The sequence below is a fragment of the Eriocheir sinensis genome, unplaced genomic scaffold (assembly GCF_024679095.1).
Source record: "Eriocheir sinensis breed Jianghai 21 unplaced genomic scaffold, ASM2467909v1 Scaffold606, whole genome shotgun sequence".
NCBI classification, from domain to species: Eukaryota; Metazoa; Arthropoda; class Malacostraca; order Decapoda; family Varunidae; genus Eriocheir; species Eriocheir sinensis.
Window position 1 is genome coordinate 232,164 of NW_026111950.1, and position 22,978 is coordinate 255,141.

The 22,978-nt window shown below is 42.6% G+C and overlaps 2 protein-coding genes across 3 annotated transcripts; one reads left to right on the top strand and one right to left on the bottom strand.

The window, feature by feature from the left end:
- Window positions 1-161: 161 nt before the first annotated feature.
- On the top strand, window positions 162-8,989 carry LOC126993370 (uncharacterized). Of its 2 annotated transcripts, XM_050852428.1 has the most exons (3): window positions 165-899; window positions 7,206-7,344; window positions 8,622-8,989. In XM_050852428.1, exons 1-3 carry the CDS (start codon window positions 587-589, stop codon window positions 8,965-8,967), a joined length of 798 nt encoding a protein of 265 aa, XP_050708385.1. In that variant the 5' UTR covers window positions 165-586; the 3' UTR covers window positions 8,968-8,989. The 2 variants fall into 2 exon arrangements, with proteins under 2 accessions (XP_050708386.1, XP_050708385.1); XM_050852429.1 differs by lacking the exon at window positions 7,206-7,344 and having other exon boundaries at window positions 162-899; window positions 8,622-8,758.
- On the bottom strand, window positions 8,684-20,045 carry LOC126993369 (putative nuclease HARBI1). The gene is made up of 5 exons (XM_050852427.1): window positions 19,910-20,045; window positions 10,377-11,187; window positions 9,732-10,067; window positions 9,026-9,074; window positions 8,684-8,832 (listed from the first exon to the last, which is right to left on the bottom strand). Exons 2-4 carry the CDS (start codon window positions 11,120-11,122, stop codon window positions 9,062-9,064), a joined length of 1,095 nt encoding a protein of 364 aa, XP_050708384.1. The 5' UTR covers window positions 11,123-11,187; window positions 19,910-20,045; the 3' UTR covers window positions 8,684-8,832; window positions 9,026-9,061.
- Between the last annotated feature and the right edge of the window lie 2,933 nt (window positions 20,046-22,978).

Sequence of the window (22,978 nt, forward strand, 5' to 3'; positions counted from 1 at the left end):
ACCTCCATACACTGCCCATACCCTGTCATCGTGTCCACTCACTTCTCCGCCCACTAATTGTGACCAATCCCTGCCCTAAATTATGTGTAAAATAAGGTTTTGTTCCACCCCTTTGTTTCTTTCCCTCCCTCTTTTGAATTGTATAAAAAGTCCTTCTCTTGCCTTCACTTCACTTCAGCATTCCAGGGCTGGTACTTATAAAATTTCATAAATTTCAGTCGTAAATCTGGTAATAACTATGAAAGTTTCATAATTTTTTTTCATAAGCACTATGAAAGTTTCATATCCCTTTCATAGCTATAACGTTCATAGCTATGGGTGATTTCGTGATCGCCGACAAGTGTGGGAACCCTGCATACAATTTTTTTCTATTAAGTGATATAGAAGCACTGAAGATATGGAAATAGACATAAAAAACACATTTCCATATTAATTAAGCAATAATTTCACTATATCTTCGCAGTAAATAAGGTTATTGTCCAAAACAAACTGTAGCCTTAGCAACGGCGCTCCGCCGGAGGTAAACATTCGCTCAGCCAGTCAGCCAGTGAGCCACACGCCGCACGCCTTTTCGTTTCTTGACGCCATGGATGACCCTGTAGCTGCTGCCTCAACCCCATCAAAGAAGAGGACAAGGAAGCCGAACTGGACTATGGACGAGTCCTTATATTTGCTTCAGCTCTACAGAGACCACGCTCGTGTTCTCAGGCAGAGCTTCAGCGAGGATGGGTGCACCCATCAAACCAAGCAGAAGGCATGGGAGGACATAAGGAGCAAACTCCAGCAAGCCTTTCCTGCAGGGCAGAGGACAACGAAGGAGTGCCAAAAGCGATGGCACACCATCCTTGTCACAGCACGGCCCAAGCTGAGTCAAGTCAGAAAGGACTTTGCTGCAACAGGTAAGAGAAATGAGTATTCCTGGCGCATGGTTCTTCAGATTTAGCTTTTCCAGAATTTTTTTTTTTTTTCTTAAATTGGGGTACTACATATAGTCTGGTAGCAGAACCCTGATTTTTATGTGGACCTTGCAAAAATACCCCCCAAGCAGGTTATGATTGATTTTGGTAGATGAAGTTATGCAGAATCAGAATCTGAATGATGCCAAGCTGGCATCATTGAGGAAATTGAGAAATTCAAGATGACGTCCAAGATGGTCAGCCATGAGGATCCAAAATCTTTAAATGGCTGTCATTTCGTCATTTATTGGCCGATTTTATAATGTAACATATCAATTCAAAGGTTTTTGGGGTCAAGGAATTCAATTTTAGCAATAAAAACACTGCAGATCCTCAAATTATTGAGTTACACATATTTTTTTTAAACCAGTTCCAAGATTTTGATTGGTAACTGATCCTAGGTGGTTGTTCTCCATTAGCCAAGAGCCTGACAAAGCAAGTAGTTAATGTGCTCATGTAATACACTTTTGCTTCATCTCAGGTACTCCTAATCATAGGACAGAAAGCAGAAATTAATATCATAACATTGTTCTTTTCTTTTCAGAAAGGGTAACGTTGAAGCCTGCGAAACTGGCCTTTTTGTCTCTTTGTTTTACTTTCTGGTGGTGGTGGTGCTTGTAGCTGATGATTTTTTTAATATGATTTTTTTAATATCTTTTCAGATGGAATGAATATTGACAGATGAAAATGGCTGAGTGTTACTTCAAACTGATGGGCAGCTGCAGTGAGCCCAAGAGCCAGGTTTTGACCAATGCTGGGAGAGATAGGATCCAGTCCATAATCAACGCAAGCATAAAACGTGGTGACACATTACCAACAGACTTAGAATTTAATATCAGAGAAAACAGTGACTTTACAGTTCAATGCCATCGATCGTGTGTATCATCATATACATCAAAGCACAAAATTGGAAGGGCTCTGCAGAAACAGCAAAAGTCTCCTAGTGAACAACCACCAGCGAAACGAACAAGAAGGTCTCAATCACAGTCAGAATTTACCTTCCAAACCCACTGCATATTCTGCGGGGAGAAATGTGCCGAACAAAAGGACTACAGGAACCCTGGCAGATGGAGACCTGTAAGTCGCTGTCGAACTATAGGGTCAACAGACAAGAACTTCAAAGAGACAATTCTTCAGGTGTGCCGTGACCGAAATGATCAGTGGGCTAAAGATGTTGAACTTCGTGTTCTTGGCGCAGTTAGTGATCTGCATGCGGCTGACGCACGTTATCATCGGGACTGCAGGCCATCATTCAAGGGTCCGAAATCATTGAAAACTGAAAGTAAACCTCAAAAGGATCCAGCATTTTCCAGGCTCGTCACGTATATGGAATCTGACATGAGCAAACTGTGGGCTTCAACTGAGGTTCACAAACAGTACACTGATGACGGTGGCATTCAACTTCAAAGACGGAACTTAGTTGATGCACTGGGAAAGCATTTTGGCGAACGACTCTTGCTATTGTCCTGCAAAGGATTAGCAACCCTTTTGGTATTCAGATCACGTGCGTCCGAGCTAGTGCACTTAGAAGACGACTCTGATGACAATGAACATGCAATAAAGACAGTTGCAAGTCTGATTGTCCAGGAAGCAAAAACCATTGATCTCGACTCCAAGAGCTTCTGTACACGAATAAATGAACAAATTGCTCTGACTGAATCTGGTAGTACATTGATGTCCTTGTTGTCTGAAATCAGTCCAAAACTTTCTGGCTCACTCCCTGCACTTCTCATAGGAAACATGATTACCGGAGCTGTCAAACATAGACCTACCTCATTACAAGTTGCGCTTGGTGTTTATGCAAGAGAAAAACACTTGATAAATACGTTGCATGACTTCTCCGTGACATGTTCATATGATGAAGTCCTGCGGTTCAAATCATCTGCTGCACACAATACTGCTGATCTTACAAAAGTGCAGGGTATATTCAAAGCTGAAGATGGTTTGATTCAAACAGTCATCGACAACTATGATGCCAATATTTCATCTCTCAGTGGCTTAAAATCTACTCATGCACTCGCAATGTTGATGTGCCAGTCTCAAGCTGATCCAGCTACAAATGAAGAAGATGAAGAACACAGAATTCTAGAGTCAGCAAAGCCAATATGAAATTGCCAGATGATGAAACTAATATACACCACTACAATGGCCTAAAGCACCCAGGTATGCTGGATGTACCTCCATTAACTCCAGAAGCACAAGGTCGGTTACAGGTATGGCAGAACATTAGTCTGAAGAGAGCACAGGAGCTAGATCTTCAATTCCTCAAATCTGTAACATCAAATGACAATGTTGCAGAGTATGGAGGGCACATAACCAAGGTGGCTCGGGAACAAAACCACACAGTTCGACCAGCCACTACGACTCGGTATAGGCCGCTGATTGACCTGAAACCCTCAGACCCATCAACAATAAAGACAGCTCTGGTTGAGGCTCAAGCATTGACATCAGACTGTGGTCAAAACTTCGTCATCATCACAGCCGACCAACAGTTGTACAAAGTCATCCTGGATAACATATGGTCATCTCCAGAGTTGTTTGGAAATATCTATCCCCGCTTAGGAGGATTCCACACAGTTATGAGCTTCTGTGGGTGTGTCGGCAAACTGATGATGGATTCTGGACTCCCAGACATTCTGAAAACGACCTTTGGTGGAGTGGAGAAAATGTTGTCTGGAAAGAAATACCCACAGAATGTGAGGGCATTCAGACTGCTTGCTGAAGAAATTCTTCGGAAGTATATCAAAGAAATAGACTCTTTTGAAGATTTGGAGACCTGGATGGCAGATCTATCAACCAAAAGCAAAACTGCGAAACTCTGGCTAGATGGCTTCATCCGACCAGTGCTCATCATTATGGCATTCACGCGTGCAGAACGGGAATCGGACTGGCCGCTTCATCTCTGGGCGTTATCCCAAATGTTGCCATACTTTTTTGCCGCTGGTCATGTAAACTACGCTAGATATGGCATGTACTATCTTCGCTCCATGGAAGCACTGCCACCTGAGATTACAGAAAAGTTTCTCAGAGGCCAACATACGATGAGACACACAGCTGGAGCATCAAACGCCACATGGAGTGACATGTACATTGAAAGCACATTCATGCGGTTTGGGCATAGTCATGGAGGTTTGACAGGACTCACAATGAACAGCAATGCCACCAAAAGATGGTCACTCAGTCTCCACAGCTGCAGCAGGCTTGCCCATGACATCCAAGCCATGCGAGACAACATTCAACAACCCTCAGTTTACCACAAAGAAGAGTCCCGAGCACAGATCCGATCAGATGCACATGACAGACAAAGCCTACAAAAAAAGTTGGAGCATTGTATCGATCCTCTCGATCCAACTGGTCACCCCAAGGAACTGTTCAACATTGCCACAGGAGAACTTGCTTCCTCGACGGTGAATGTAGACGAAGCCTTGGCACTAGGAAAACAGTCTGCAGAAGCATACGAAGCAAAGCTGCCAGATGGATTCCATGAAACAATCAGCTGTCCAGTAACTACGATGGCAACCAAACGAAAGAAGACAACACTACATGGGCGGTCTGATCCTACCTTTGACACTGAAGTTATCTTCACTAGGACTATTGGACTTATGGATACAGAAGATTTCAATTTGAGGGAACTCTTTGACTATGAACTTTCCCAAATTCCAACTTCCCTTTTCACAGACGAAGGTAACCTACGACCCGCTACATCAAAGTCGAAACTGAAGAATTCTTTGGGAGTTGAACGATCCTCTCGAATGACACCAAACCCAGAGGTAGTTGTGCTTGATGGCTGTGCAATACTTTGGACAATTCACTGGCCTGTTCCTGGAAGAATCATTGATCTCATTGCAGCCGTGGAAACATACTTGAGACAGAAACTGGTCCAAAGTGATGTGTATCTGGTGTTTGACAGATACCACGCGTATAGCCCAAAGGGTTGCACAAGGAGTCGACGGTCTTCAATTACAGAAAGCAGTCCATTCCATCTGACTTTGAACTCACCACTTCTCTCTCAAGCTGCGTCACTGTCTATTGTGGACAACAAAGTACAGATCATTAACTTACTGTGTGATGCTTTAGTGGATCGTTTTCAAACAGATAGAACTGACAAGGAACTAGTCATCACGGGACCAGATCCTGTGCCATATTCCATCCAAAAAGGAATGTGTCTAAGGAGGACAGATTTGAAAGTGACACACGAAGAAGCTGATGTTATTATTGTCAACCATGTAGTGGATGTCGCAAGAGGAACACAGAAAACGATACACATCATTTGTGATGACACAGATGTCTTTGTCCTGTTGGTTCATTTTGTTGCATCTGAAGGTCTCTGTAACAATATTTTCTTGGTTCCAACCCGTCCGTCAAGGAATGCCATAGACATTGGTGCGACAGCAAACCAGCATGCAGAAATAGCCAAGTATCTACTTCCGCTGCATGCCCTAACTGGCTGTGATACAGTGAGTACACTGTATGGAATAGGGAAAGTCAAAGCATTGAAAGTCCTCAAACACGGGCATCATCCTCCTTTGCTTGGAGACAGCGAAACAGATGAAAAGGACTTGGAAAAGCAAGCTGTTGCATTCATTGCTAAATGCTACGGCAGCAAGGCAACTGGCTCGATGTCAGAGGTTCGCTACAGCATGTGGCAGCACAAAACCGCAAAAAGCAAATCTCGGAAATTCAAACTAGCGACCCTTCCACCCAGCTCCAGAGCATTTGCTTTGCATATCAAGAGAGCCCAATATCAAGCATCTCTATGGAAAGCAGCACTGCAGTCTGATCCCCCAGCTTTGGCTGCCTCGGATTTTGGGTGGAAACCAGACCATGACAGCCAAACTCTTCTCCCAATTCCACTTCCACCCGACACAATGGCTGCTCCCGACAGAGTACTGAACCTTTTGTGCTGCAGCTGTCATTCATCAACAGACGTATGTTCCACTAGGAGGTGCTTGTGCCGCAAAAATGATATTGCTTGCAGTACCTTCTGCAATTGCAGTGTCGACTCCAGTCTAAACTGTTGCAATCCTCTTAACAAAGCCCTCCAGGATGCCGCTTTGGATGACACCGATGACGAAGACGACGACACAGAGAGTGAAAATGAGGACTCTCTCCCTTAAAATGAATGACTTCATGGTTCTTTAGTTACACCAACAAAGTGACTGCAAATTTAGAATGTGTTTGCTCACTAAAAAAGTGTCATTGTAGTTTTCTGAATTTCTAAATGCTGTCAGATAAATTTTGTTCGAACAGAATTATCATTTTATTAATTGAAAAAGTTGATAGCTCAATAATTTGAAGATCTGCAATCTTTTTATTGCTAACATTGAATTCCTTGACCCCAAAAACCTTAGAATTGATATGTTACAATATAAAATTGGCCAAAAAATGACGAAATGACAGCCATTTAAAGATTTTGGATCCTTGCGGCGGCCATCTTGGACGCCATCTTGAATTTCTCAATTTCCTCAATGATGCCAGCTTGGCATCATTCAGATTCTGATTCTACATAACTTCCTCTACCAAAATCAATCATAACCTGCTTGGGGGGTATTTTTGCAAGGTTGAGCCACCCAGCTACCAGACTAATACTTAACTGTAGAACACCATGTAAAGTTAGGGTAAAGGTCCAGTACAACTCCGGCACCTTAGTTTTGGTCTATTTTTGATAAAACTACAAGTTCTCCCTTCTCACAGTGGTCAATTTTACCTGTCTGCCAAGAACTCATCAAGCTGAACCATTAGAACCTCATATATATATATATATATATATATATATATATATATATATATATATATATATATATATATATATATATATATATATATATATATATATATATATATATATATATATATATATATATATATATATATATATATATATATATATATATATATATATATATATATATATATATATATATATATATATATATATATATATATATATATATATATATATATATATATATATATATATATATATATATATATATGTATATATATATATATATATATATATATATATATATATATATATATATATATATATATATATATATATATATTCATAGTATAAACTAAACAACACTATTAAACTATTTTGTTTGGTCATTTTAGGTCATTATGTATGTAGTAAGTGGACAGAAAGAAAAGAAAATGGCATGTGTGGAATAAACCTTATACTTTTTTTCTCTTTTCTTTTGTTTTTCAATTTTGGGCTTAGCAAAACTGTATTTTAACTTCCAGGTGGTGGCTCTCCTCATCCCCCCATTGACCCTCTTGAAGAGCTGGTGGCAGATATTTTGGGAAAAGAAAATGTCACCATAACGGGCATAGCTGGTGCTCCTAGTCTCCACGACGATCCACTTGAAGGGACGAGCAGCAGGTACTGTTAGACAAGTGTATTTTTTTTTCAATTGATTAAGAATATATTTTAATTATGGTGTTGGATATTTGTTTTAGTATGATTAGATTGTGTTTAAAGTTTTATAAATTTATTTTCATTATGTTGTGGAATATTTTCTGGACTGATTAGATTTTGTTTAATCTATGAGAGGGAGACAACTGAGTGTCAAAGAAGTGTGAATAGCTATCTGGAAGGCTGTGCCGAGGGAACGAGTGTAGTAACTTTACTTATTTATTTCAAGTCAACCTATAGTGCCTGTAGTTTTCTTTTATGTATTTGTTGAATAATTTATTTGTTTATTTTTAAGGGCATGGTAGTCTCATGAAGCTCGTCATGGCATAAGGAATTTGTTTAAATTGGTGCCTGTTATGTTTAGCTCATGCTGCCCCCCAGAACTCTTTCTTGATTCACTGGGGAGTAATAGAAAGAAGGTTGAGGCTGCATTTTTACTCAATGTGTATCAGACTTAACATCGCTTACAGTGCTCGCAAAAAGTTTAGGCCGATCAGGCGCAGGTCGCTAGAAACTCACGCATTATAAGAAAAGAGCTGAAAAAATCGTTACAATGTAGCGAAAATGCTTTGCTTTGTCTTTGCAACGTTGGTCGAGTCTCCCGCTAAGTAGTGACAACACTGAAAATGAGCTGCCAGTTAGTTTTTAAAAATTTAAGTAGTGAAGAAATAACCTTTCCACCCCAGCCCGCTCCACGGCCGTTATAAGACCTTATAAGGGTGGACAGACTGAGGTTTTTGAGTGGGTGTTTCCTCGCCACCACGCTGGTGAAACCTGGCAACGTTCTTCCTCAGAGAACACTCACTCACACCGAGTTGTATCAAGATCTCCTTGGTTTGCTGCCCAGCCTTATGCAAAGCAACTATCATTGCAAGTATATCATGTGATAATTGTTCATATTTCCCAATATTAAATCCGCAGTTCACAACACAATCTGTAGATACACATAATTTCAAAGCGTCACTCGTGGAGCGGGCTGGGGTGGAAAGGTTATTTCTTCACTACTTAAATTTTTAAAAACTAACTGGCAGCTCATTTTCAGTGTTGTCACTACTTAGCGGGAGACTCGACCAACGTTGCAAAGACAAAGCAAAGCATTTTCGCTACATTGTAACGATTTTTTCAGCTCTTTTCTTATAATGCGGAGTTCCCTAGCGACCTGCGCTCGCTGATAGGCGCGTCCTAAACTTTTTGCGAGCACTGTACAATTAGACTTATCAATAATTTAAACTTTTTTTCCTTAGTGTCTGCATGAGTGAGTTAACCAGTCATGCAGAAACTGGCCCAGCGTCGCTCTTGGAGGGTGCTACCCAAGATCTGCCCGCCTTATTTGCTGCTGCTGCTGAGGTGATTTCCAGCGTGCCTGCTCCCTCTGCCCCTGCCACAGAAGTCACCAGTGTGCTGCTTCCCTCTGCCTCGGAAGACGGAACAGTCTTCATGGTAGATGAGGAGGAGCTGCAACATAAAAAAAAAAAAAGGAAACTTGAGCTTCAGCTACTGGAGGAACAAATCCAAGCGCAAAGAGCAGTTAGGATGGCAATGGAAAAAATTGCACAAGTGTGTGATAAGTGGAACCAAAATACAAAATAAATATGATAAATAAATATGATTGCTTAAACTTGTCTTTCTATTAAATTCCTCTACTTACACAGTTTTTTCTGGCACGATTGTACATCGAAGTTCCTCACAGTTCAACACTGAAAAAAAAAGACATAGCTAAAATAAGATTTTGTAGGGCAAGTGATTGCTAAAATTACAAGGAAATGATTCAATTATACTACACATTATTGAATACTAGTACTTCCCAAATGTACAACAGTGGTTTTAGCATGATTGTTAGTTTGGTAATTAAAATTCCAGTGTCTCTCCTGTCTCGCAAATTATGAAGTGAATATATTTTCTTGGTATATTTGTGTGTTTTGAATGATTTTGCTAACCTTTGTTTTCACAACTAATTTTTTTCAATTTTAAGCTAATGAAAAGGGTTGCCGCGCATCATGTTTCGGCGTGTTTTCTAATACTAATAACCTACACCGGAAGACATTTGACTATAATCTATCGGAAGACCTAGCCTAGGTTAGTCAAATGTCATTGGAGACCATTTTCCATGGTGCACTTGGCCCAAGGCTCGGTAATGCGCCGGGACACAGGCTGAGCGCGTCGCCCATAAGGAAATCTCTAATTAAAAAAAAATCAGTAACGGCGTTTCTAGCAGTTTATAGGGGTAAGAAATTTATAGAATGGTGAGAACTAACCCAGTATGAGGGTGAGAAATGCAACAGTGAGACAGGGAACACACTGTAATAATACCATTAGTTTTGGGGTTTAAAATTAGTTCCATTAATATAACTTACTTGAAATAGCATCTGACAAACTCGTCCCTGTACCGCAATCCATCACGGTCTTGACCTGCAGGGAGCGGCTCGGCATGACCACCATTGTCGTCATTTTCCTCTCCGGCAGCCATCTGGATGTTGTCCTCTGCTTGTGGTTGGCCATGTTCTTCACCACCCTCCAAAAGTATTTGAATATTTCTGTCTTTGCATATGTTGTGCAACATAGCGCAGACAAAAATAATCTTACATACTTTCCCTGGGGGAGTTACACGAATTTCACTGTGGAGAACATGAAATCTTCGCTTCCACTGGCTAATTCCTCTCTCCACAATACTCCGTGTTTTCTTGTGAGCTCTGAAAAGTAGAAATAAAATTATTTTACATAATACTGTTTAGGTTAGATTGCTGAAAGTTGTAACACTGCGAGACTGGCAAGAGTGCCCGATTTTGCATTCCCCCACCTAAAATCACAAACTCCCATTAGGTCCCCATGTTTGTTATTCTTAGGGAAACTGAAAATCAAAATAGGGTGTGGGGTCATAAACTGCAAATTTGCCAGGCAAATATTTTGTTTGTAATATACGTTGTTTATCCAAATCATATCAAGAAGCTATTGCAGTTCATCATATAGTTTTACGAAATGCAGATTATTTCATATCTTACCTATTGTAGGCTAGCTGGTATTCATGCTGAGGTCGCAGATATGGTGTCAGCAGCCAAGTTTTGTTACCGTACCCACTGTCCCCAAGCAGATGGCATCCAGCTGGAACAGCACGAGTCTCGAACATCCTCTTGAGCCCACTTTCATTCAAAATGCGTGCATCATGAACTAAGCCTGGCCACTTCGCTTCTAAGTCAGTAATCTTGTATTTGGCATCGAAAACCACCTGCACATTTATACTATGGTATCTCTTGCGGTTTACATATTCTGCCTCAAACTGTCTTGGTCTCATAATTCTGATGTGAGTTCCATCAATAACACCAACCACTTCAGGAAAGCCAGCAACGTCCCTGAATTCTGTCTTTTTTTGCTGGAGATCTTGATTGGCGGGAAACTTTATAAATCTTTTCAGTATGTGTGGGGCACTTAGGGCGTCCAGTGTTTCCGTGATGACCCTGCTCACTGTCTGTTGGGACACTCCCAAGTCATCACCATTACAGAGCTGCATTTTCCCCGTCGTTAGGTACCTTAAGGTTATTAAAACTTTATGCTCGGGAGTGAGAGCCTTGTTGGTCGCCGTTGGTCTCAGTAACACGGGCCTCACCAAGTCTGTCACAAAAACAATGCCAGCACGATCAAGTCGGTACCTTCTGATCAGTTCTGTATCACTCAGTTCATTCAGGACGTCTCTCCTTTCTCGAAATTCCCTTGGCTGACGTACACGGGCTTGTTGTTGTTGTCCAGCCATGATGCCTTGATCTTGATCTTAACCTTCATGTACATGTGACCCGTTGAAGAGTCAGTCCTTTGTACCTATGAAAATTTCTTTTATTTATTTTTTGATTGTGTTTATGCATCTAGAGGCCCCTTGGTAATGATTACCAAAGATTGTGTAACAATGAATGATAACAAAATAAACTGGAATAATGTTTTACATATTTTAGCCTAACTGTGTGTGAAAGACGCAGTCAGGTTCTTTTAGTTTGAGTTTGCAAAACTAGTTGATCACACTCTAGTCGTAGTTAAATCAAGCGAACTGTATGTTGGGAAAATACTTCAAATGCATGATAAAAAATAACAAAGAACATATTATTATCTAAGTTATATGTTTTAGGTACAACGGCTGAAGGTTTTGGGAGGAACTACATTGAGAGTTGCAGTAAAGTCAATTTTGGATACTGTCATGTCAAATCGACTGCAACATAAATTCAATTGGGAGGGCAAGAAGTGTTGGAAAACAAAGGAGAATTTCACCAAGATAGGATTCAAGTCAACAAAGCTTTGTCAACTGGTGTGTGGTGAGTACAATTTCAAGTATATATGAATCATGTAATTAGAACAGTCCAACTTAAGAAATGCTAAATAATACTTGATGTTGGTATTAGAAGACTGCTATGTTGGTTATCATAAACATTGAATATATTGTTTTCTTCCCATAAACAATTCAAAGAAACTATCCTCCAGGTGAATAAAGAAAAATTGGAAGCTCTTCTGCTGTGGCCACCTCTTTGTTAGACGTTCCTGAATGGAGTGAGGCATCAGAGAGATAGTTTGATAAATCTTATACTTTCTTTCAAGCAGAGGAAAAATATTTATTGTACTTGAGTTCGAGAGTAAGTCATGAGTAGAAATTATTCATAATGTTCCTGCATGCTTCCTCCGTCCTACATGGTGGAACACCTGCCTTGTCAGATGGCAGCTGTGCCCACTGGCCAGTGGTTAGGCACCTGGGGGTTATTGGCTTCCCACCCACCCGTAGCTACGCCACTGTAACCTTCCCTATTTAAGTAACACCTGACTGGGATGACAGGGTGACTAATGAGGAGGTGATGAGAAGGTCTAGAGTAGGGGAACAGCAGCCTTTCAGTGGCCATCAGATTTTACAGAATTAATAATGTATAGTTAATATATTTACATCACATTATTTTTTGACAGGAGTGCTGCTCATGAAGCCACAATTTTCTACAGATGAGAAGGAGATTGGTCAAACAATTATGAAATATCTCCGTTGTTCCAGCGATCGTTGTGGAGGTAGAGCACAAAGGTTGAAATCCCAGTCAAATGATTCAGCACATTCATCACAAGATGGTGTTTTGTCAGACATAGATAGCTAGATCTTAATTAGGTGACTGATCACAATAGCCATGTCAGAGTATGGTTTAAGTATTTGTATACGGTTCTTTTTTACTGGGAAAGTAATGGAAGGAATTTCATCTCATGCATTACAAAAGATTCTCCAAGGAAAAGATTACTGGATTTGTTATTTTCAGTTTCTGTTTGAATCCCCTTAACTTCTTGCAATGTTTCTTGAAGTTAATACTGTATTCATCATCATCATCATTATTATTATTATTATTATTATTATCATTATTATTGTTCATTAGTTGTTGTTTTTTTTTCAGTTCAGTTTTTACTTCCCTAATATTGGAGTTGAAGAGTTAGTTAATTTATTTTTGAATATTCTGTTTCCTGTTTTATTTATTTTCACAGATAATGGTGATTTTTGTTGGCAAAATGAAGAAATAGTTGAGGAAAGGTACCATAAATAATGCTATCCTGCATGAGTTGAAGGAGATTTTTTCAGGAGAATAGTAAAGTGGGACTATATTAATCCAGCTAAGATTCAAGACAGAAGTTTGACTTTCTTTGTTTGCTTAAGAATGATTTAATCCTTGTTAAATAGTTGTTAGCTTAAGACTTAGTTGTTTCTTAAGATAAGTGATTTACAGACGCCCTCTCCAGCGAGAGGGCGTCTGTAAATCACTTATCTTAAGACCAGAAATCAAAATAGCTACTAACAATTATTTAACAGCAAGTTAAATCATTCTTAAGCTGCTGGAGAGCAAAATAAAGCCCTGGGCAAAAAAATACAAAACCTCCAAGCTAGTATTTTGTCTGTTTGGGCTTCAGGAGACTGTGGCCCCCGGCACATTCGCCCCTCAGTGGTCACACACACCACACACAGATGCAAACCTTAAAACCTTACCAGCAAAGGGTAAATACATTTTTTTCTACCAGCAGGTACCACGTTTGGACATTTGGCTCCAAACGACAGCCAGTATTATTTTTTCCCGAAATAGAAAAGAGGATCCGAGTTAAGTCAAAACAGTACTTGTCTCTGAGTCACCGCCAGAGAGCCAATATGGTCCCTTGAGCTATGAAAAGGATACAGGACATTAGGTTCATTCTGTTTCCTGTTTTATTAATTTTTCACAGATAATGACAATTTTTCTTGGCAAAATGAAGAAATAGTTGAGGAAAAGTATCAAAAATAATGTTTTCCTGCATGAGTTGAGGGAGATATTTTTTTCAGGAGTACAGTGCATCAATTACGCTATAAAAAGGATGCGGAATTTAGGGCGAGATTCCCATGTGTGTGTGTGTGTGTGTGTGTTTACCTAGTTGTAAGGAAAAGAGCCATACTTAGCCTCATGCTGTCATCCCGTCTATATCTTTTTCTATCCAACTTTGTCTTAAATTCATGTATTGTTTTTGCACACACAATCTCATGAAGTTCATTTCAAGCTGTTATACTTCTATGTGGAAAACTGTGTGTTTCTTTGTCTTTTCTGAATGTCGTCTTTTTCAGTTTCTTGCTATGCCCTCTTCTACCACTTAACGTCCTTCGTCACTAGGTCTTCTCTATCAATCTTCTCCATATCCTGTGTGTGTGTGTGTGTGTGTGTGTGTGTAGAGGGAGAGATGTATCTCACCATGATGCTGTGATTTGTCTGTTGTATAGTATAGAGGGAGAGATGTATCTCACCATGATGCTGTGATTTGTCTGTTGTATAGTATAGAGGGAGAGATGTATCTCACCATGATGCTGTGATTTGTCTGTTGTATAGTATAGAGGGAGAGATGTATCTCACCATGATGCTGTGATTTGTCTGTTGTATAGTATAGAGTTAGAGATTTATCTAAACATTATTCTGTGATTTGTCTGTTGTATAGTGTAGAGGAGAGATGTATCTCACCATGATGCTGTGATTTGTCTGTTGTATAGTATAGAGGGAGAGATGTATCTCACCATGATGCTGTGATTTGTCTGTTGTATAGTATAGAGGGAGAGATGTATCTCACCATGATGCTGTGATTTGTCTGTTGTATAGTATAGAGGGAGAGATGTATCTCACCATGATGCTGTGATTTGTCTGTTGTATAGTATAGAGGGAGAGATGTATCTCACCATGATGCTGTGATTTGTCTGTTGTATAGTATAGAGGGAGAGATGCATCTCACCATGATGCTGTGATTTGTCTGTTTCATAGTATAGAGGGAGAGATGTATCTCACCATGATGCTGTGATTTGACTGTTGTATAGTATAGAGGGAGAGATGTATCTCACCATGATGCTGTGATTTGTCTGTTGTATAGTATAGAGGGAGAGATGTATCTCACCATGATGCTGTGATTTGTCTGTTTCATAGTATAGAGGGAGAGATGTATCTCACCATGATGCTGTGATTTGTCTGTTTCATAGTATAGAGGGAGAGATGTATCTCACCATGATGCTGTGATTTGACTGTTGTATAGTATAGAGGGAGAGATGCATCTCACCATGATGCTGTGATTTGACTGTTGTATAGTATAGAGGGAGAGATGTATCTCACCATGATGCTGTGATTTGTCTGTTTCATAGTATAGAGGGAGAGATGTATCTCACCATGATGCTGTGATTTGTCTGTTGTATAGTATAGAGGGAGAGATGTATCTCACCATGATGCTGTGATTTGCTTTTGATTTCTTATGGAAAGAATATATTTTGCATCATATAATGATTATCGTCTTATTTATAGCACTTATATGACACATTCTAGCAGTAAATTAGCTCACACTTTGCCAATCTTAAATCTTGCCAGTGTAAGACATATCAAGGTCAAACAGCACCATGTCAAGCAAAGTTGAAAGGTTGAGTGCTTGATATGAAGCAGCAAAATTACATTTTTGTATTTGAGTTGCATTTTTTCATGTCGATCCTTAGGTCTGACAATCTTTGGGTTCACGGATGTTATAATTTGCATTCATTTATTTTTCATGGATGCTTGCAATATGTGTCCAGTCATATAACCACCATTATTGAATGTGGTCAAAGTTACTATGCAACATAGATCATTTTTTGGCCTCATTATTTAATAAGATACTATTGTATTATCAAAGATCTAAAATGATCCAAAGAAAATGGATGACAAACTATAGCATCTGTTAGAACCCTAATGCTTGAAAATCCAGAATACTGGCATAATATGATTTGATAATCCCATTTCAGTGTTGTGTTTGCAGTTATTTGTTGTCTGGATTTCATTGTGATTTTAATCAGCTCAATACCACCGCTTGGAGCTGTGATTTTCCTTTTGCCTTCTTGAAGCTTCATCTCATTGACTGTGTATGTCATTAGAAAACAACGTTATGGAGGAACAGCGTCTGTTACTTCATGAGGTCTTCTTCTGATGACATACACAGTCAATGAGATGAAGCTTTGAGAAGGCAAAAGGAAAATCACAGCTGCAAAGCGGGGTGGTAATGGAAACAGTTGGTCCATGTTGGCCTGCAACCGGCTCAGAATTGGGCCGGCATTGGTATTAATAGAAGGCTGCATAGGCCCAGTATTGGCTGCAGTATGGTTACGGAATGCCAATATAGATCTGTTTCTGGCCCGCAGCTTAACCGATTCAGGCCCGGGGTGCAAACATATATCGGCAAGTAAATGGCCCGCTGTTGGGCCCATTACTACGTGATGGCTTACCAATTCAAAACCGATTTGGTTTATGATGACTTGCCAGCACTGGCAAGATGCAGGCCCGGCATAACCATGTTTGCTGGGTCCTTCCTGTCCCAAGTACAGCCCGTCCACACCCTGGCCCTCCCCTCCTTCCTGTCCCAAGTGTAGCCCGTCCACACCCTGGCCCTCCGCTCCTTCCTGTCCCAAGTGTAGCCCGTCCACACCCTGGCCCTCCGCTCCTTCCTGTCCCAAGTGTAGCCCGTCCACACCCAGGCCCTCCCTCCTTCCTGTCCCAAGTGTAGCCTGTCCACACCCTGGCCCTCCCTCCTTCCTGTCCCAAGTGTAGCCTGTCCACACCCTGGCCCTCCCTCCTTCCTGTCCCAAGTGTAGCCATCCACACCCTGGCCCTCCGCCCTTCCTGTCCCAAGTGTAGCACGACAACACGCTGTCCCTCCTCTCATTCCTGTCCCCCGTGTAGCCCGTCCACACCCAGGCCCTCCGCTCCTTCCTGTCCACACCCTGGCCCTCCGCTCCTTCCTGTCCCAAGTGTAGCCCGTCCACACCCTGGCCCTCCCCTCCTTCCTGTCCCAAGTACAGCCCGTCCACACCCTGGCCCTCCCTCCTTCCTGTCCCAAGTACAGCCTGTCCACACCCTGGCCCTCCCCTCCTTCCTGTCCCAAGTACAGCCTGTCCACACCCTAGCCCTCCCCTCCTTCCTGTCCCAAGTGATTCCCGTCCACACCCTGGCCCTCCCCTCCTTCCTGTCTCAAGTACAGCCCGTCCACACCCTGGCCCTCCCCTCCTTCCTGTCCCAAGTACAGCCCATCCACACCCTGGCCCTCCCCTCCTTCCTGTCCCAAGTACAGCCCGTCCACACCCTGGCCCTCCCCTCCTTCCTGTCCCAAGTACAGCCCGTCCACACCCTGGCCCTCCCCTCCTTCCTGTCCCAAGTACAGCCCGTCCACACCCTGGCCCTCCCCTCCTTCCTGTCCCAAGTACACTCAACCCTCGATTTGCCGGACCTCCATTTGCCGGATTTCGGATTTGCCGGACAAGAGTCCGTGGGGTAAAAAAAAAAAAAAAAAGTCCGGGACAAGTCGATTTCAAACTACCGCGCCAGACAAAGTTCGCAAATCGGGCACTAGATGGCAGCGCGGGCGGACATACACGTCTAGTACTGGACTGTACACAAGTCTGCCGCGTCACACGAGTGTTGTGCTTACGTGCTTGTCGTGGATACACCTCTTCTTCACAACGATGCCACCCAAAAACCCACCAAAGAAAGTAACCAAGCGTACAGCTAAACCTGTGCACCTTTCTGTGTCGCAAAAACTCAATCAATATATCTACAGTAAGGTAAATGCTAATAAAAAAACAGTACAGTACCTGTATATAGTATATGTATGTTGTATATGTGCATGTTGTAGAAGGTAATATATTATATTACAGGACAGTATAGGACAGCTATGCGAGGTGTAGTCCGGGGGTGGGTTGTGTTTCCCGGACATATATAGGGTAAAGTCCGGCAAGGGGGTAGACCCCCGGACATTTTCCATTGCCGGACATTTGCCATTCCCGGACAAGCCTTCCCCCCTTTTAGTCCGGCAAATCGAGGGTTGAGTGTACAGCCTGTCCACACCCTGGCCCTCCGCTCCTTCCTGTCCTAATTACAGCCCGTCCACACCCTGGCCCTCCGCTCCTTCCTGTCCCAAGTGGGTAAAATTCTAGTGTTTGCCCATACTCCCCCCCCCCCCATAATAGCCTGGGGACCTGGTGGGAATGCAGGGTTTCGGGTGGGGGACACGAAATCCGTCTCATTCGCGTATTTTTTTAGTGGGGGGGGATAAAAACTCCCTAGATCTAGGGAAATTCCCTAAATTTAGGAAATTTTTCCTCCCACCACCACTAAAATAAGCATTTGCGACGAATTTAGTGTTTCCTATACGAAAACCACGCACTCAGTGGATCCCCAAGCTTGCTTTGGGAGAGAAGCGTCATGAACCCACCAAACGATGCTCACCTCACCATCTGGCGTGGCACCGGCGGCCATCTGTGCTCACATAAACCGCCTTCACCACACTCATGCCCTCTCTCTAGTAGGTTGTCACCTCATCACAAGGTTTCTGTCCTCCAAGTAGAGTCCGTGGCACCAAACACAGTGTATCTTCATTGTTTATCACTGACACAAGTAAAACCACCGGCTAGCCGGGATCCATCCAACACCGCGCCTTTAACACTACTGCGGCTTGTGCAGGAAGTGCAGGCTCTCGAACCTCTTGCCCGAGCTGTTCGAACACATGAATCTTTACTGACCGGATTTTGAATCTGCTTCACAGGCTCGTATTCCCATTATACAAGATGATTGTGGATATTGACTCCGCGCCTCCAGAATACGATAATACGCCTCCATATATCATAGTAAAAAAAAAAGTACTTAGAAGTAAAGAAGCCGAATTAATCCCCTTCCCCCAACGATCTTGGGGGACCTGCGTGAACTCGGGGTAGTTTTGTGGGGGAGCATATTTAAACTACTCCAACCGAACTTTACGACCTGCTAACGAGGGGGCTTCACCCTCCTCGACCCCCCTGCTAACCAAGGGGGGGCTGTGCCCCCCCCCTGGACTCCCCCCTCTTAAAGGTGCGTGTTCTAAAAAAAAATAACCACACGTGGTGGACCTGGTCTCACATGCGTGAGCTAATGGCTAACAAAGCGTACCATCGCTAACCAAGCGTATTATCGGAAATAGTATTAAGTAAAGGTGCGTGTTCACACCAAAAAAATAATAATAACAATGCGTGGTAGACCTGGTCTCACATAGCGTATCATTGCTAACCGGATCGTTGGCAACGCTGCTCATATTGCAATGGCGTCGCCATGTAAACACATCGTCCGTATGTATAATATGCCCTTAAGTACAATATGGAGGTGCGGAGTGATTTTCAATAATTACCTTGTGGTTTCCAGACGTTGTAAACCCGGAATGTATGAAATTTCCCTACATCTTAGTAATTGTAAGGAATTTCCCTACATCTAGGGTATTTTTCAACCCCTCATAACTCAAAAACTATGCATTTGCAACGCATTTCATGTTTACCACCGCATTCCCCGAAGTCTCAATGGCCCCCTAGCCAATTTTGGTTGCGAGGGGTGAGTATGGGCAAACACTAGAATAATACCCCCAAGTGTAGCCCATCCACACCCTGGCCCTCCCCTCCTTCCTGTCCCAAGTACAGCCCATCCACACCCTGGCCCTCCCCTCCTTCCTGTCCCAAGTACAGCCCGTCCACACCCTGGCCCTCCCCTCCTTCCTGTCCAAAGTACAGCCCGTCCACACCCTGGCCCTCCCCTCCTTCCTGTCCAAAGTACAGCCCGTCCACACCCTGGCCCTCTCCCCCTTCCTGTCCCAAGTGTAGCCCGTCCACACCCTGGCCCTCTCCCCCTTCCTGTCCCAAGTGTAGCCCGTCCACACCCAGGCCCTCCCCTCCTTCCTGTCCCAAGTGTAGCCCGTCCACACCCTGGCCCTCCCCTCCTTCCTGTCCCAAGTACAGCCTGTCCACACCCTGGCCCTCCCCTCCTTCCTGTCCCAAGTGTAGCCCGTCCACACCCTGGCCCTCCCCTCCTTCCTGTCCCAAGTGTAGCCCGTCCACACCCTGGCCCTCCCTTCCTTCCTGTCCCAAGTGTAGCCCGTCCACACCCTGGCCCTCTGCTCCTTCCTGTCCCAAGTGTAGCCCGTCCACACCCTGGCCCTCCCCTCCTTCCTGTCCCAAGTGTAGCCCGTCCACACCCTGGCCCTCCACCACCCGCACACTCACCCTGGGGGCCTGCACGCCGAGGGGCTCCTCCTCCTCCACGAGAAACACTGCCAGGGCACTTCAGGGCACGCGGCGGACCTCGACCTTGATCTTGATGTCACAGGGGACTTGTTTGCTTCCTCCTCCTCTTCTTCTTCTCCTTCCTTTATAGCTTCTTGGGTCCTTCTTGATTGTTTGACATTTCTGTCTCCCTATATTCAGACTTTCCTATTTTATCCTTTCCGATTGACCTATTTTCCCATTTTTTTTATTTTATTTCCCTGTTTCCTAGCCAGTGGGAGGAGAGTTTCTCACCTGCCCAGTGTTAATGGCACTCCTTTAGGACATCTGCCTTCCTAGGTTAGCTCCTCTTAAGGTTTTGGCTAACAGGGGCCTTGGAGTCGGCATCCCTGTCCTCAGGATGTTTTACCTTTCTGTCGTCAGGTCCCTCATTGATTATGCTGCCCCTGTTTTGGTACAGTTTAGTGCGGCACAACTTCACCCCTTGGAACTTATTCAAAATGAGGCCATGCGCCTCATTCTGGGGTGCCCCAGAACTGCAAAACTTGAGGTCCTGAGGGCAGAACTGAATCTGCCTCGTGTTGTGGACAGAATCTGGGAAATTACTTGTCGCACCGTCAGCCGCCTGCTTCGTGCTGGTGCAGTGCCCCTTCACCAGGCACTGGTAACTCTGCACCGTGACTCCAGGGCTCCTGTTACCTCCTACCTTAGGAAAATTTATCTCATGTTAGCGGAGACGGGTGTGTTAGAAGCGTGCTTAGGCCTAGTTTACTCCCCGGCCCAACCTGCCTGGCCTCCCTATCGTGTCAGTGTAGACGTTGAACAACTACCTTTCCCTAAACGTGATTGGCTTCCCCATGTCCTCCAGGATCACTTCATGGTCAAACTGTCCAAGTACCCCCGTGTTCGGGCTGTCCATGTGTACTGTGATGGCTCCGTAGATGGCAGCAGGTCGGGCTGTGGCGTGTTTATCCGGGATTACGCTTCCCCCACCCAGTACACCAAAGAGACTATATACGAAGAGATAGTGGTATGTAGTAATTCCTCGGGCGTGCGGAAGTAGCGCCATCTATTGCAGCCCACCAAAAACGTCACTTTTCAGGGGTAGCTTAACTATTTTTGAAGTACCTGCCACAGCACCCTATCCAGCCTTCACTTATTTTTTTCATTGTAAAATGATTTACTAATGGGGTAAAGAAAAATATATTTGTTCTTATGTTTTATTAGGTATTATCTACACTATACCAATTTGTTTTTTTAGGAAAAATATGATGTTGAAAGCATTTGCTAATATATGTATATATATATATATATATATATATATATATATATATATATATATATATATATATATATATATATATATATATATGTGTGTGTGTGTGTGTGTGTGTAGCAAACATATCCAGTGCTTTAAATACAAGCAAAGCATACAACATTCTATGCATGCTAAATTACTATAATGCCTTTGCAACTGTGGTAACCCGGATGTCACACTGGTCCTGTGTCCCAGGGTAATGGGTTCCCTAACACCACAGGCTCATGGGCTAATGTTACAGAGATGAGCACCGAGGCCACGTGCTGCTACAGCGTATGCCCCCAGCCTTACCTTTACCTTTTGCAAAATGCTCTTAGCTGAGTAAAAATATCATACTAACTGTACAAGTGCTAGATAATGGCAAGCATTGCATACTGCTTGACAGGACAGAGAACAAAAGCTTCTAAGCATTACAACTGAAATAAACAATGGGAGATACTCAAAGCTTGTTAACTGAACATGACCCAATTTATAACAGGCAAAACCAACAATGGTGCATTATATACAATGAAAACTGTATAAAAATGTTGCAAGGCACATCAATATAAGAGCAAAGCATCATAAAACATGCTGAAATACATGATGGAGGACATTAAGAAGGTAACACATGAGTTGTCTTAAATGGAATGCAATAACTTGGTGGTCCTGGGAGACAGGCGAGCCTGGAGGTGAAAATGGAATGTAGGACACGGTATGATATCACAAGCTCTGACCTTGGTGTCAGGGTCATGAAGATATTATGCTCAGCAGGCACAACTATGCAGCGGAGGCACATATGATAAAAGCAAATGATACAAAATAAGGCAACTCATAGTGTAAGAAAATAGCAGGAAAGTTATGCTGCAGTATGTGACACCAAAGTACAGGGCAGAGAGTGATATGTATTTCATAGGCTACATCAGTAAACATGTAGCATTTATTGCAGGAAGCACACATTAAAGTTGGATGTAATAAAATATATGTTATTAGCACACATTAAAGTTGGGTGTAATAAAATATATGTTTTTAGCACACATTAAAGTTGGATGTAATAAAATCATTTGATATGAAATTCCTTTAACTGGCCAACCAAACAATCCACTCTCTGTCCCCCCCCCCCCCCCCCTCAAAAAAGCATTATTTTTCACAAGGTTTATGAGGCATTAGTCAAGAATATCAACTGCCATTACATTTTGTAAATCATACCTATGTGATTATGTATATCATATAAAGCAGAAAAAAATTTGCATGCTGTAATACAAACAAGATTACTCCTGGAAGCCACATTAATGATGAGATGTGACGATAGACACTTAGTGTGATGAAATTACAAGCTGTATTTCACATTATGAAACCAAGCCAAGTGTCACTGCAGCACATTATTAGGTAAGGCAGACACCAAAAGTTTGTTACCTGAACAAGATTAAATATAACAGGCAAAATCCACAATAAAGCATTGCATACTGTTGGGTAGGGAAGAGAACAAATGCTTCCAAGCATTACACCTGAAATAAACAATGGCAGATATTCAAAGCTTGTGAGCTGAACAAGATCTGATTTATAACAGGCAAAACCAACAATGGTGCATTACATGGGATATCTGGCAGGGGATTCCTTGCATTACAATTGGAAAGTGGCAGACACCTAAAGCTTTTTAACTGAACAAGATCTGATTTATAACAAGCAAAACCAACAATGGTGCATTACGTGTGATATCTAGCAGGGAAGATAAATGATTCCTTGCATTACAACTGGAAAGTGGCAGACACCTA

Coding starts and splice junctions, on each gene's coding strand:
- LOC126993369 (XM_050852427.1), bottom strand. CDS start 11,122: ATGGCTGGACAACAACAACAAGCCCGTGTACGTCAGCCAAGGGAATTT. Junction 10,068..10,376: donor TACCAGCTAGCCTACAATAG/GTAAGATATGAA, acceptor TCTACTTTTCAG/AGCTCACAAGAAAACACGGA.
- LOC126993370 (XM_050852428.1), top strand. CDS start 587: ATGGATGACCCTGTAGCTGCTGCCTCAACCCCATCAAAGAAGAGGACA. Junction 900..7,205: donor AAAGGACTTTGCTGCAACAG/GTAAGAGAAATG, acceptor TTTAACTTCCAG/GTGGTGGCTCTCCTCATCCC. Junction 7,345..8,621: donor CTTGAAGGGACGAGCAGCAG/GTACTGTTAGAC, acceptor TTTTTTCCTTAG/TGTCTGCATGAGTGAGTTAA.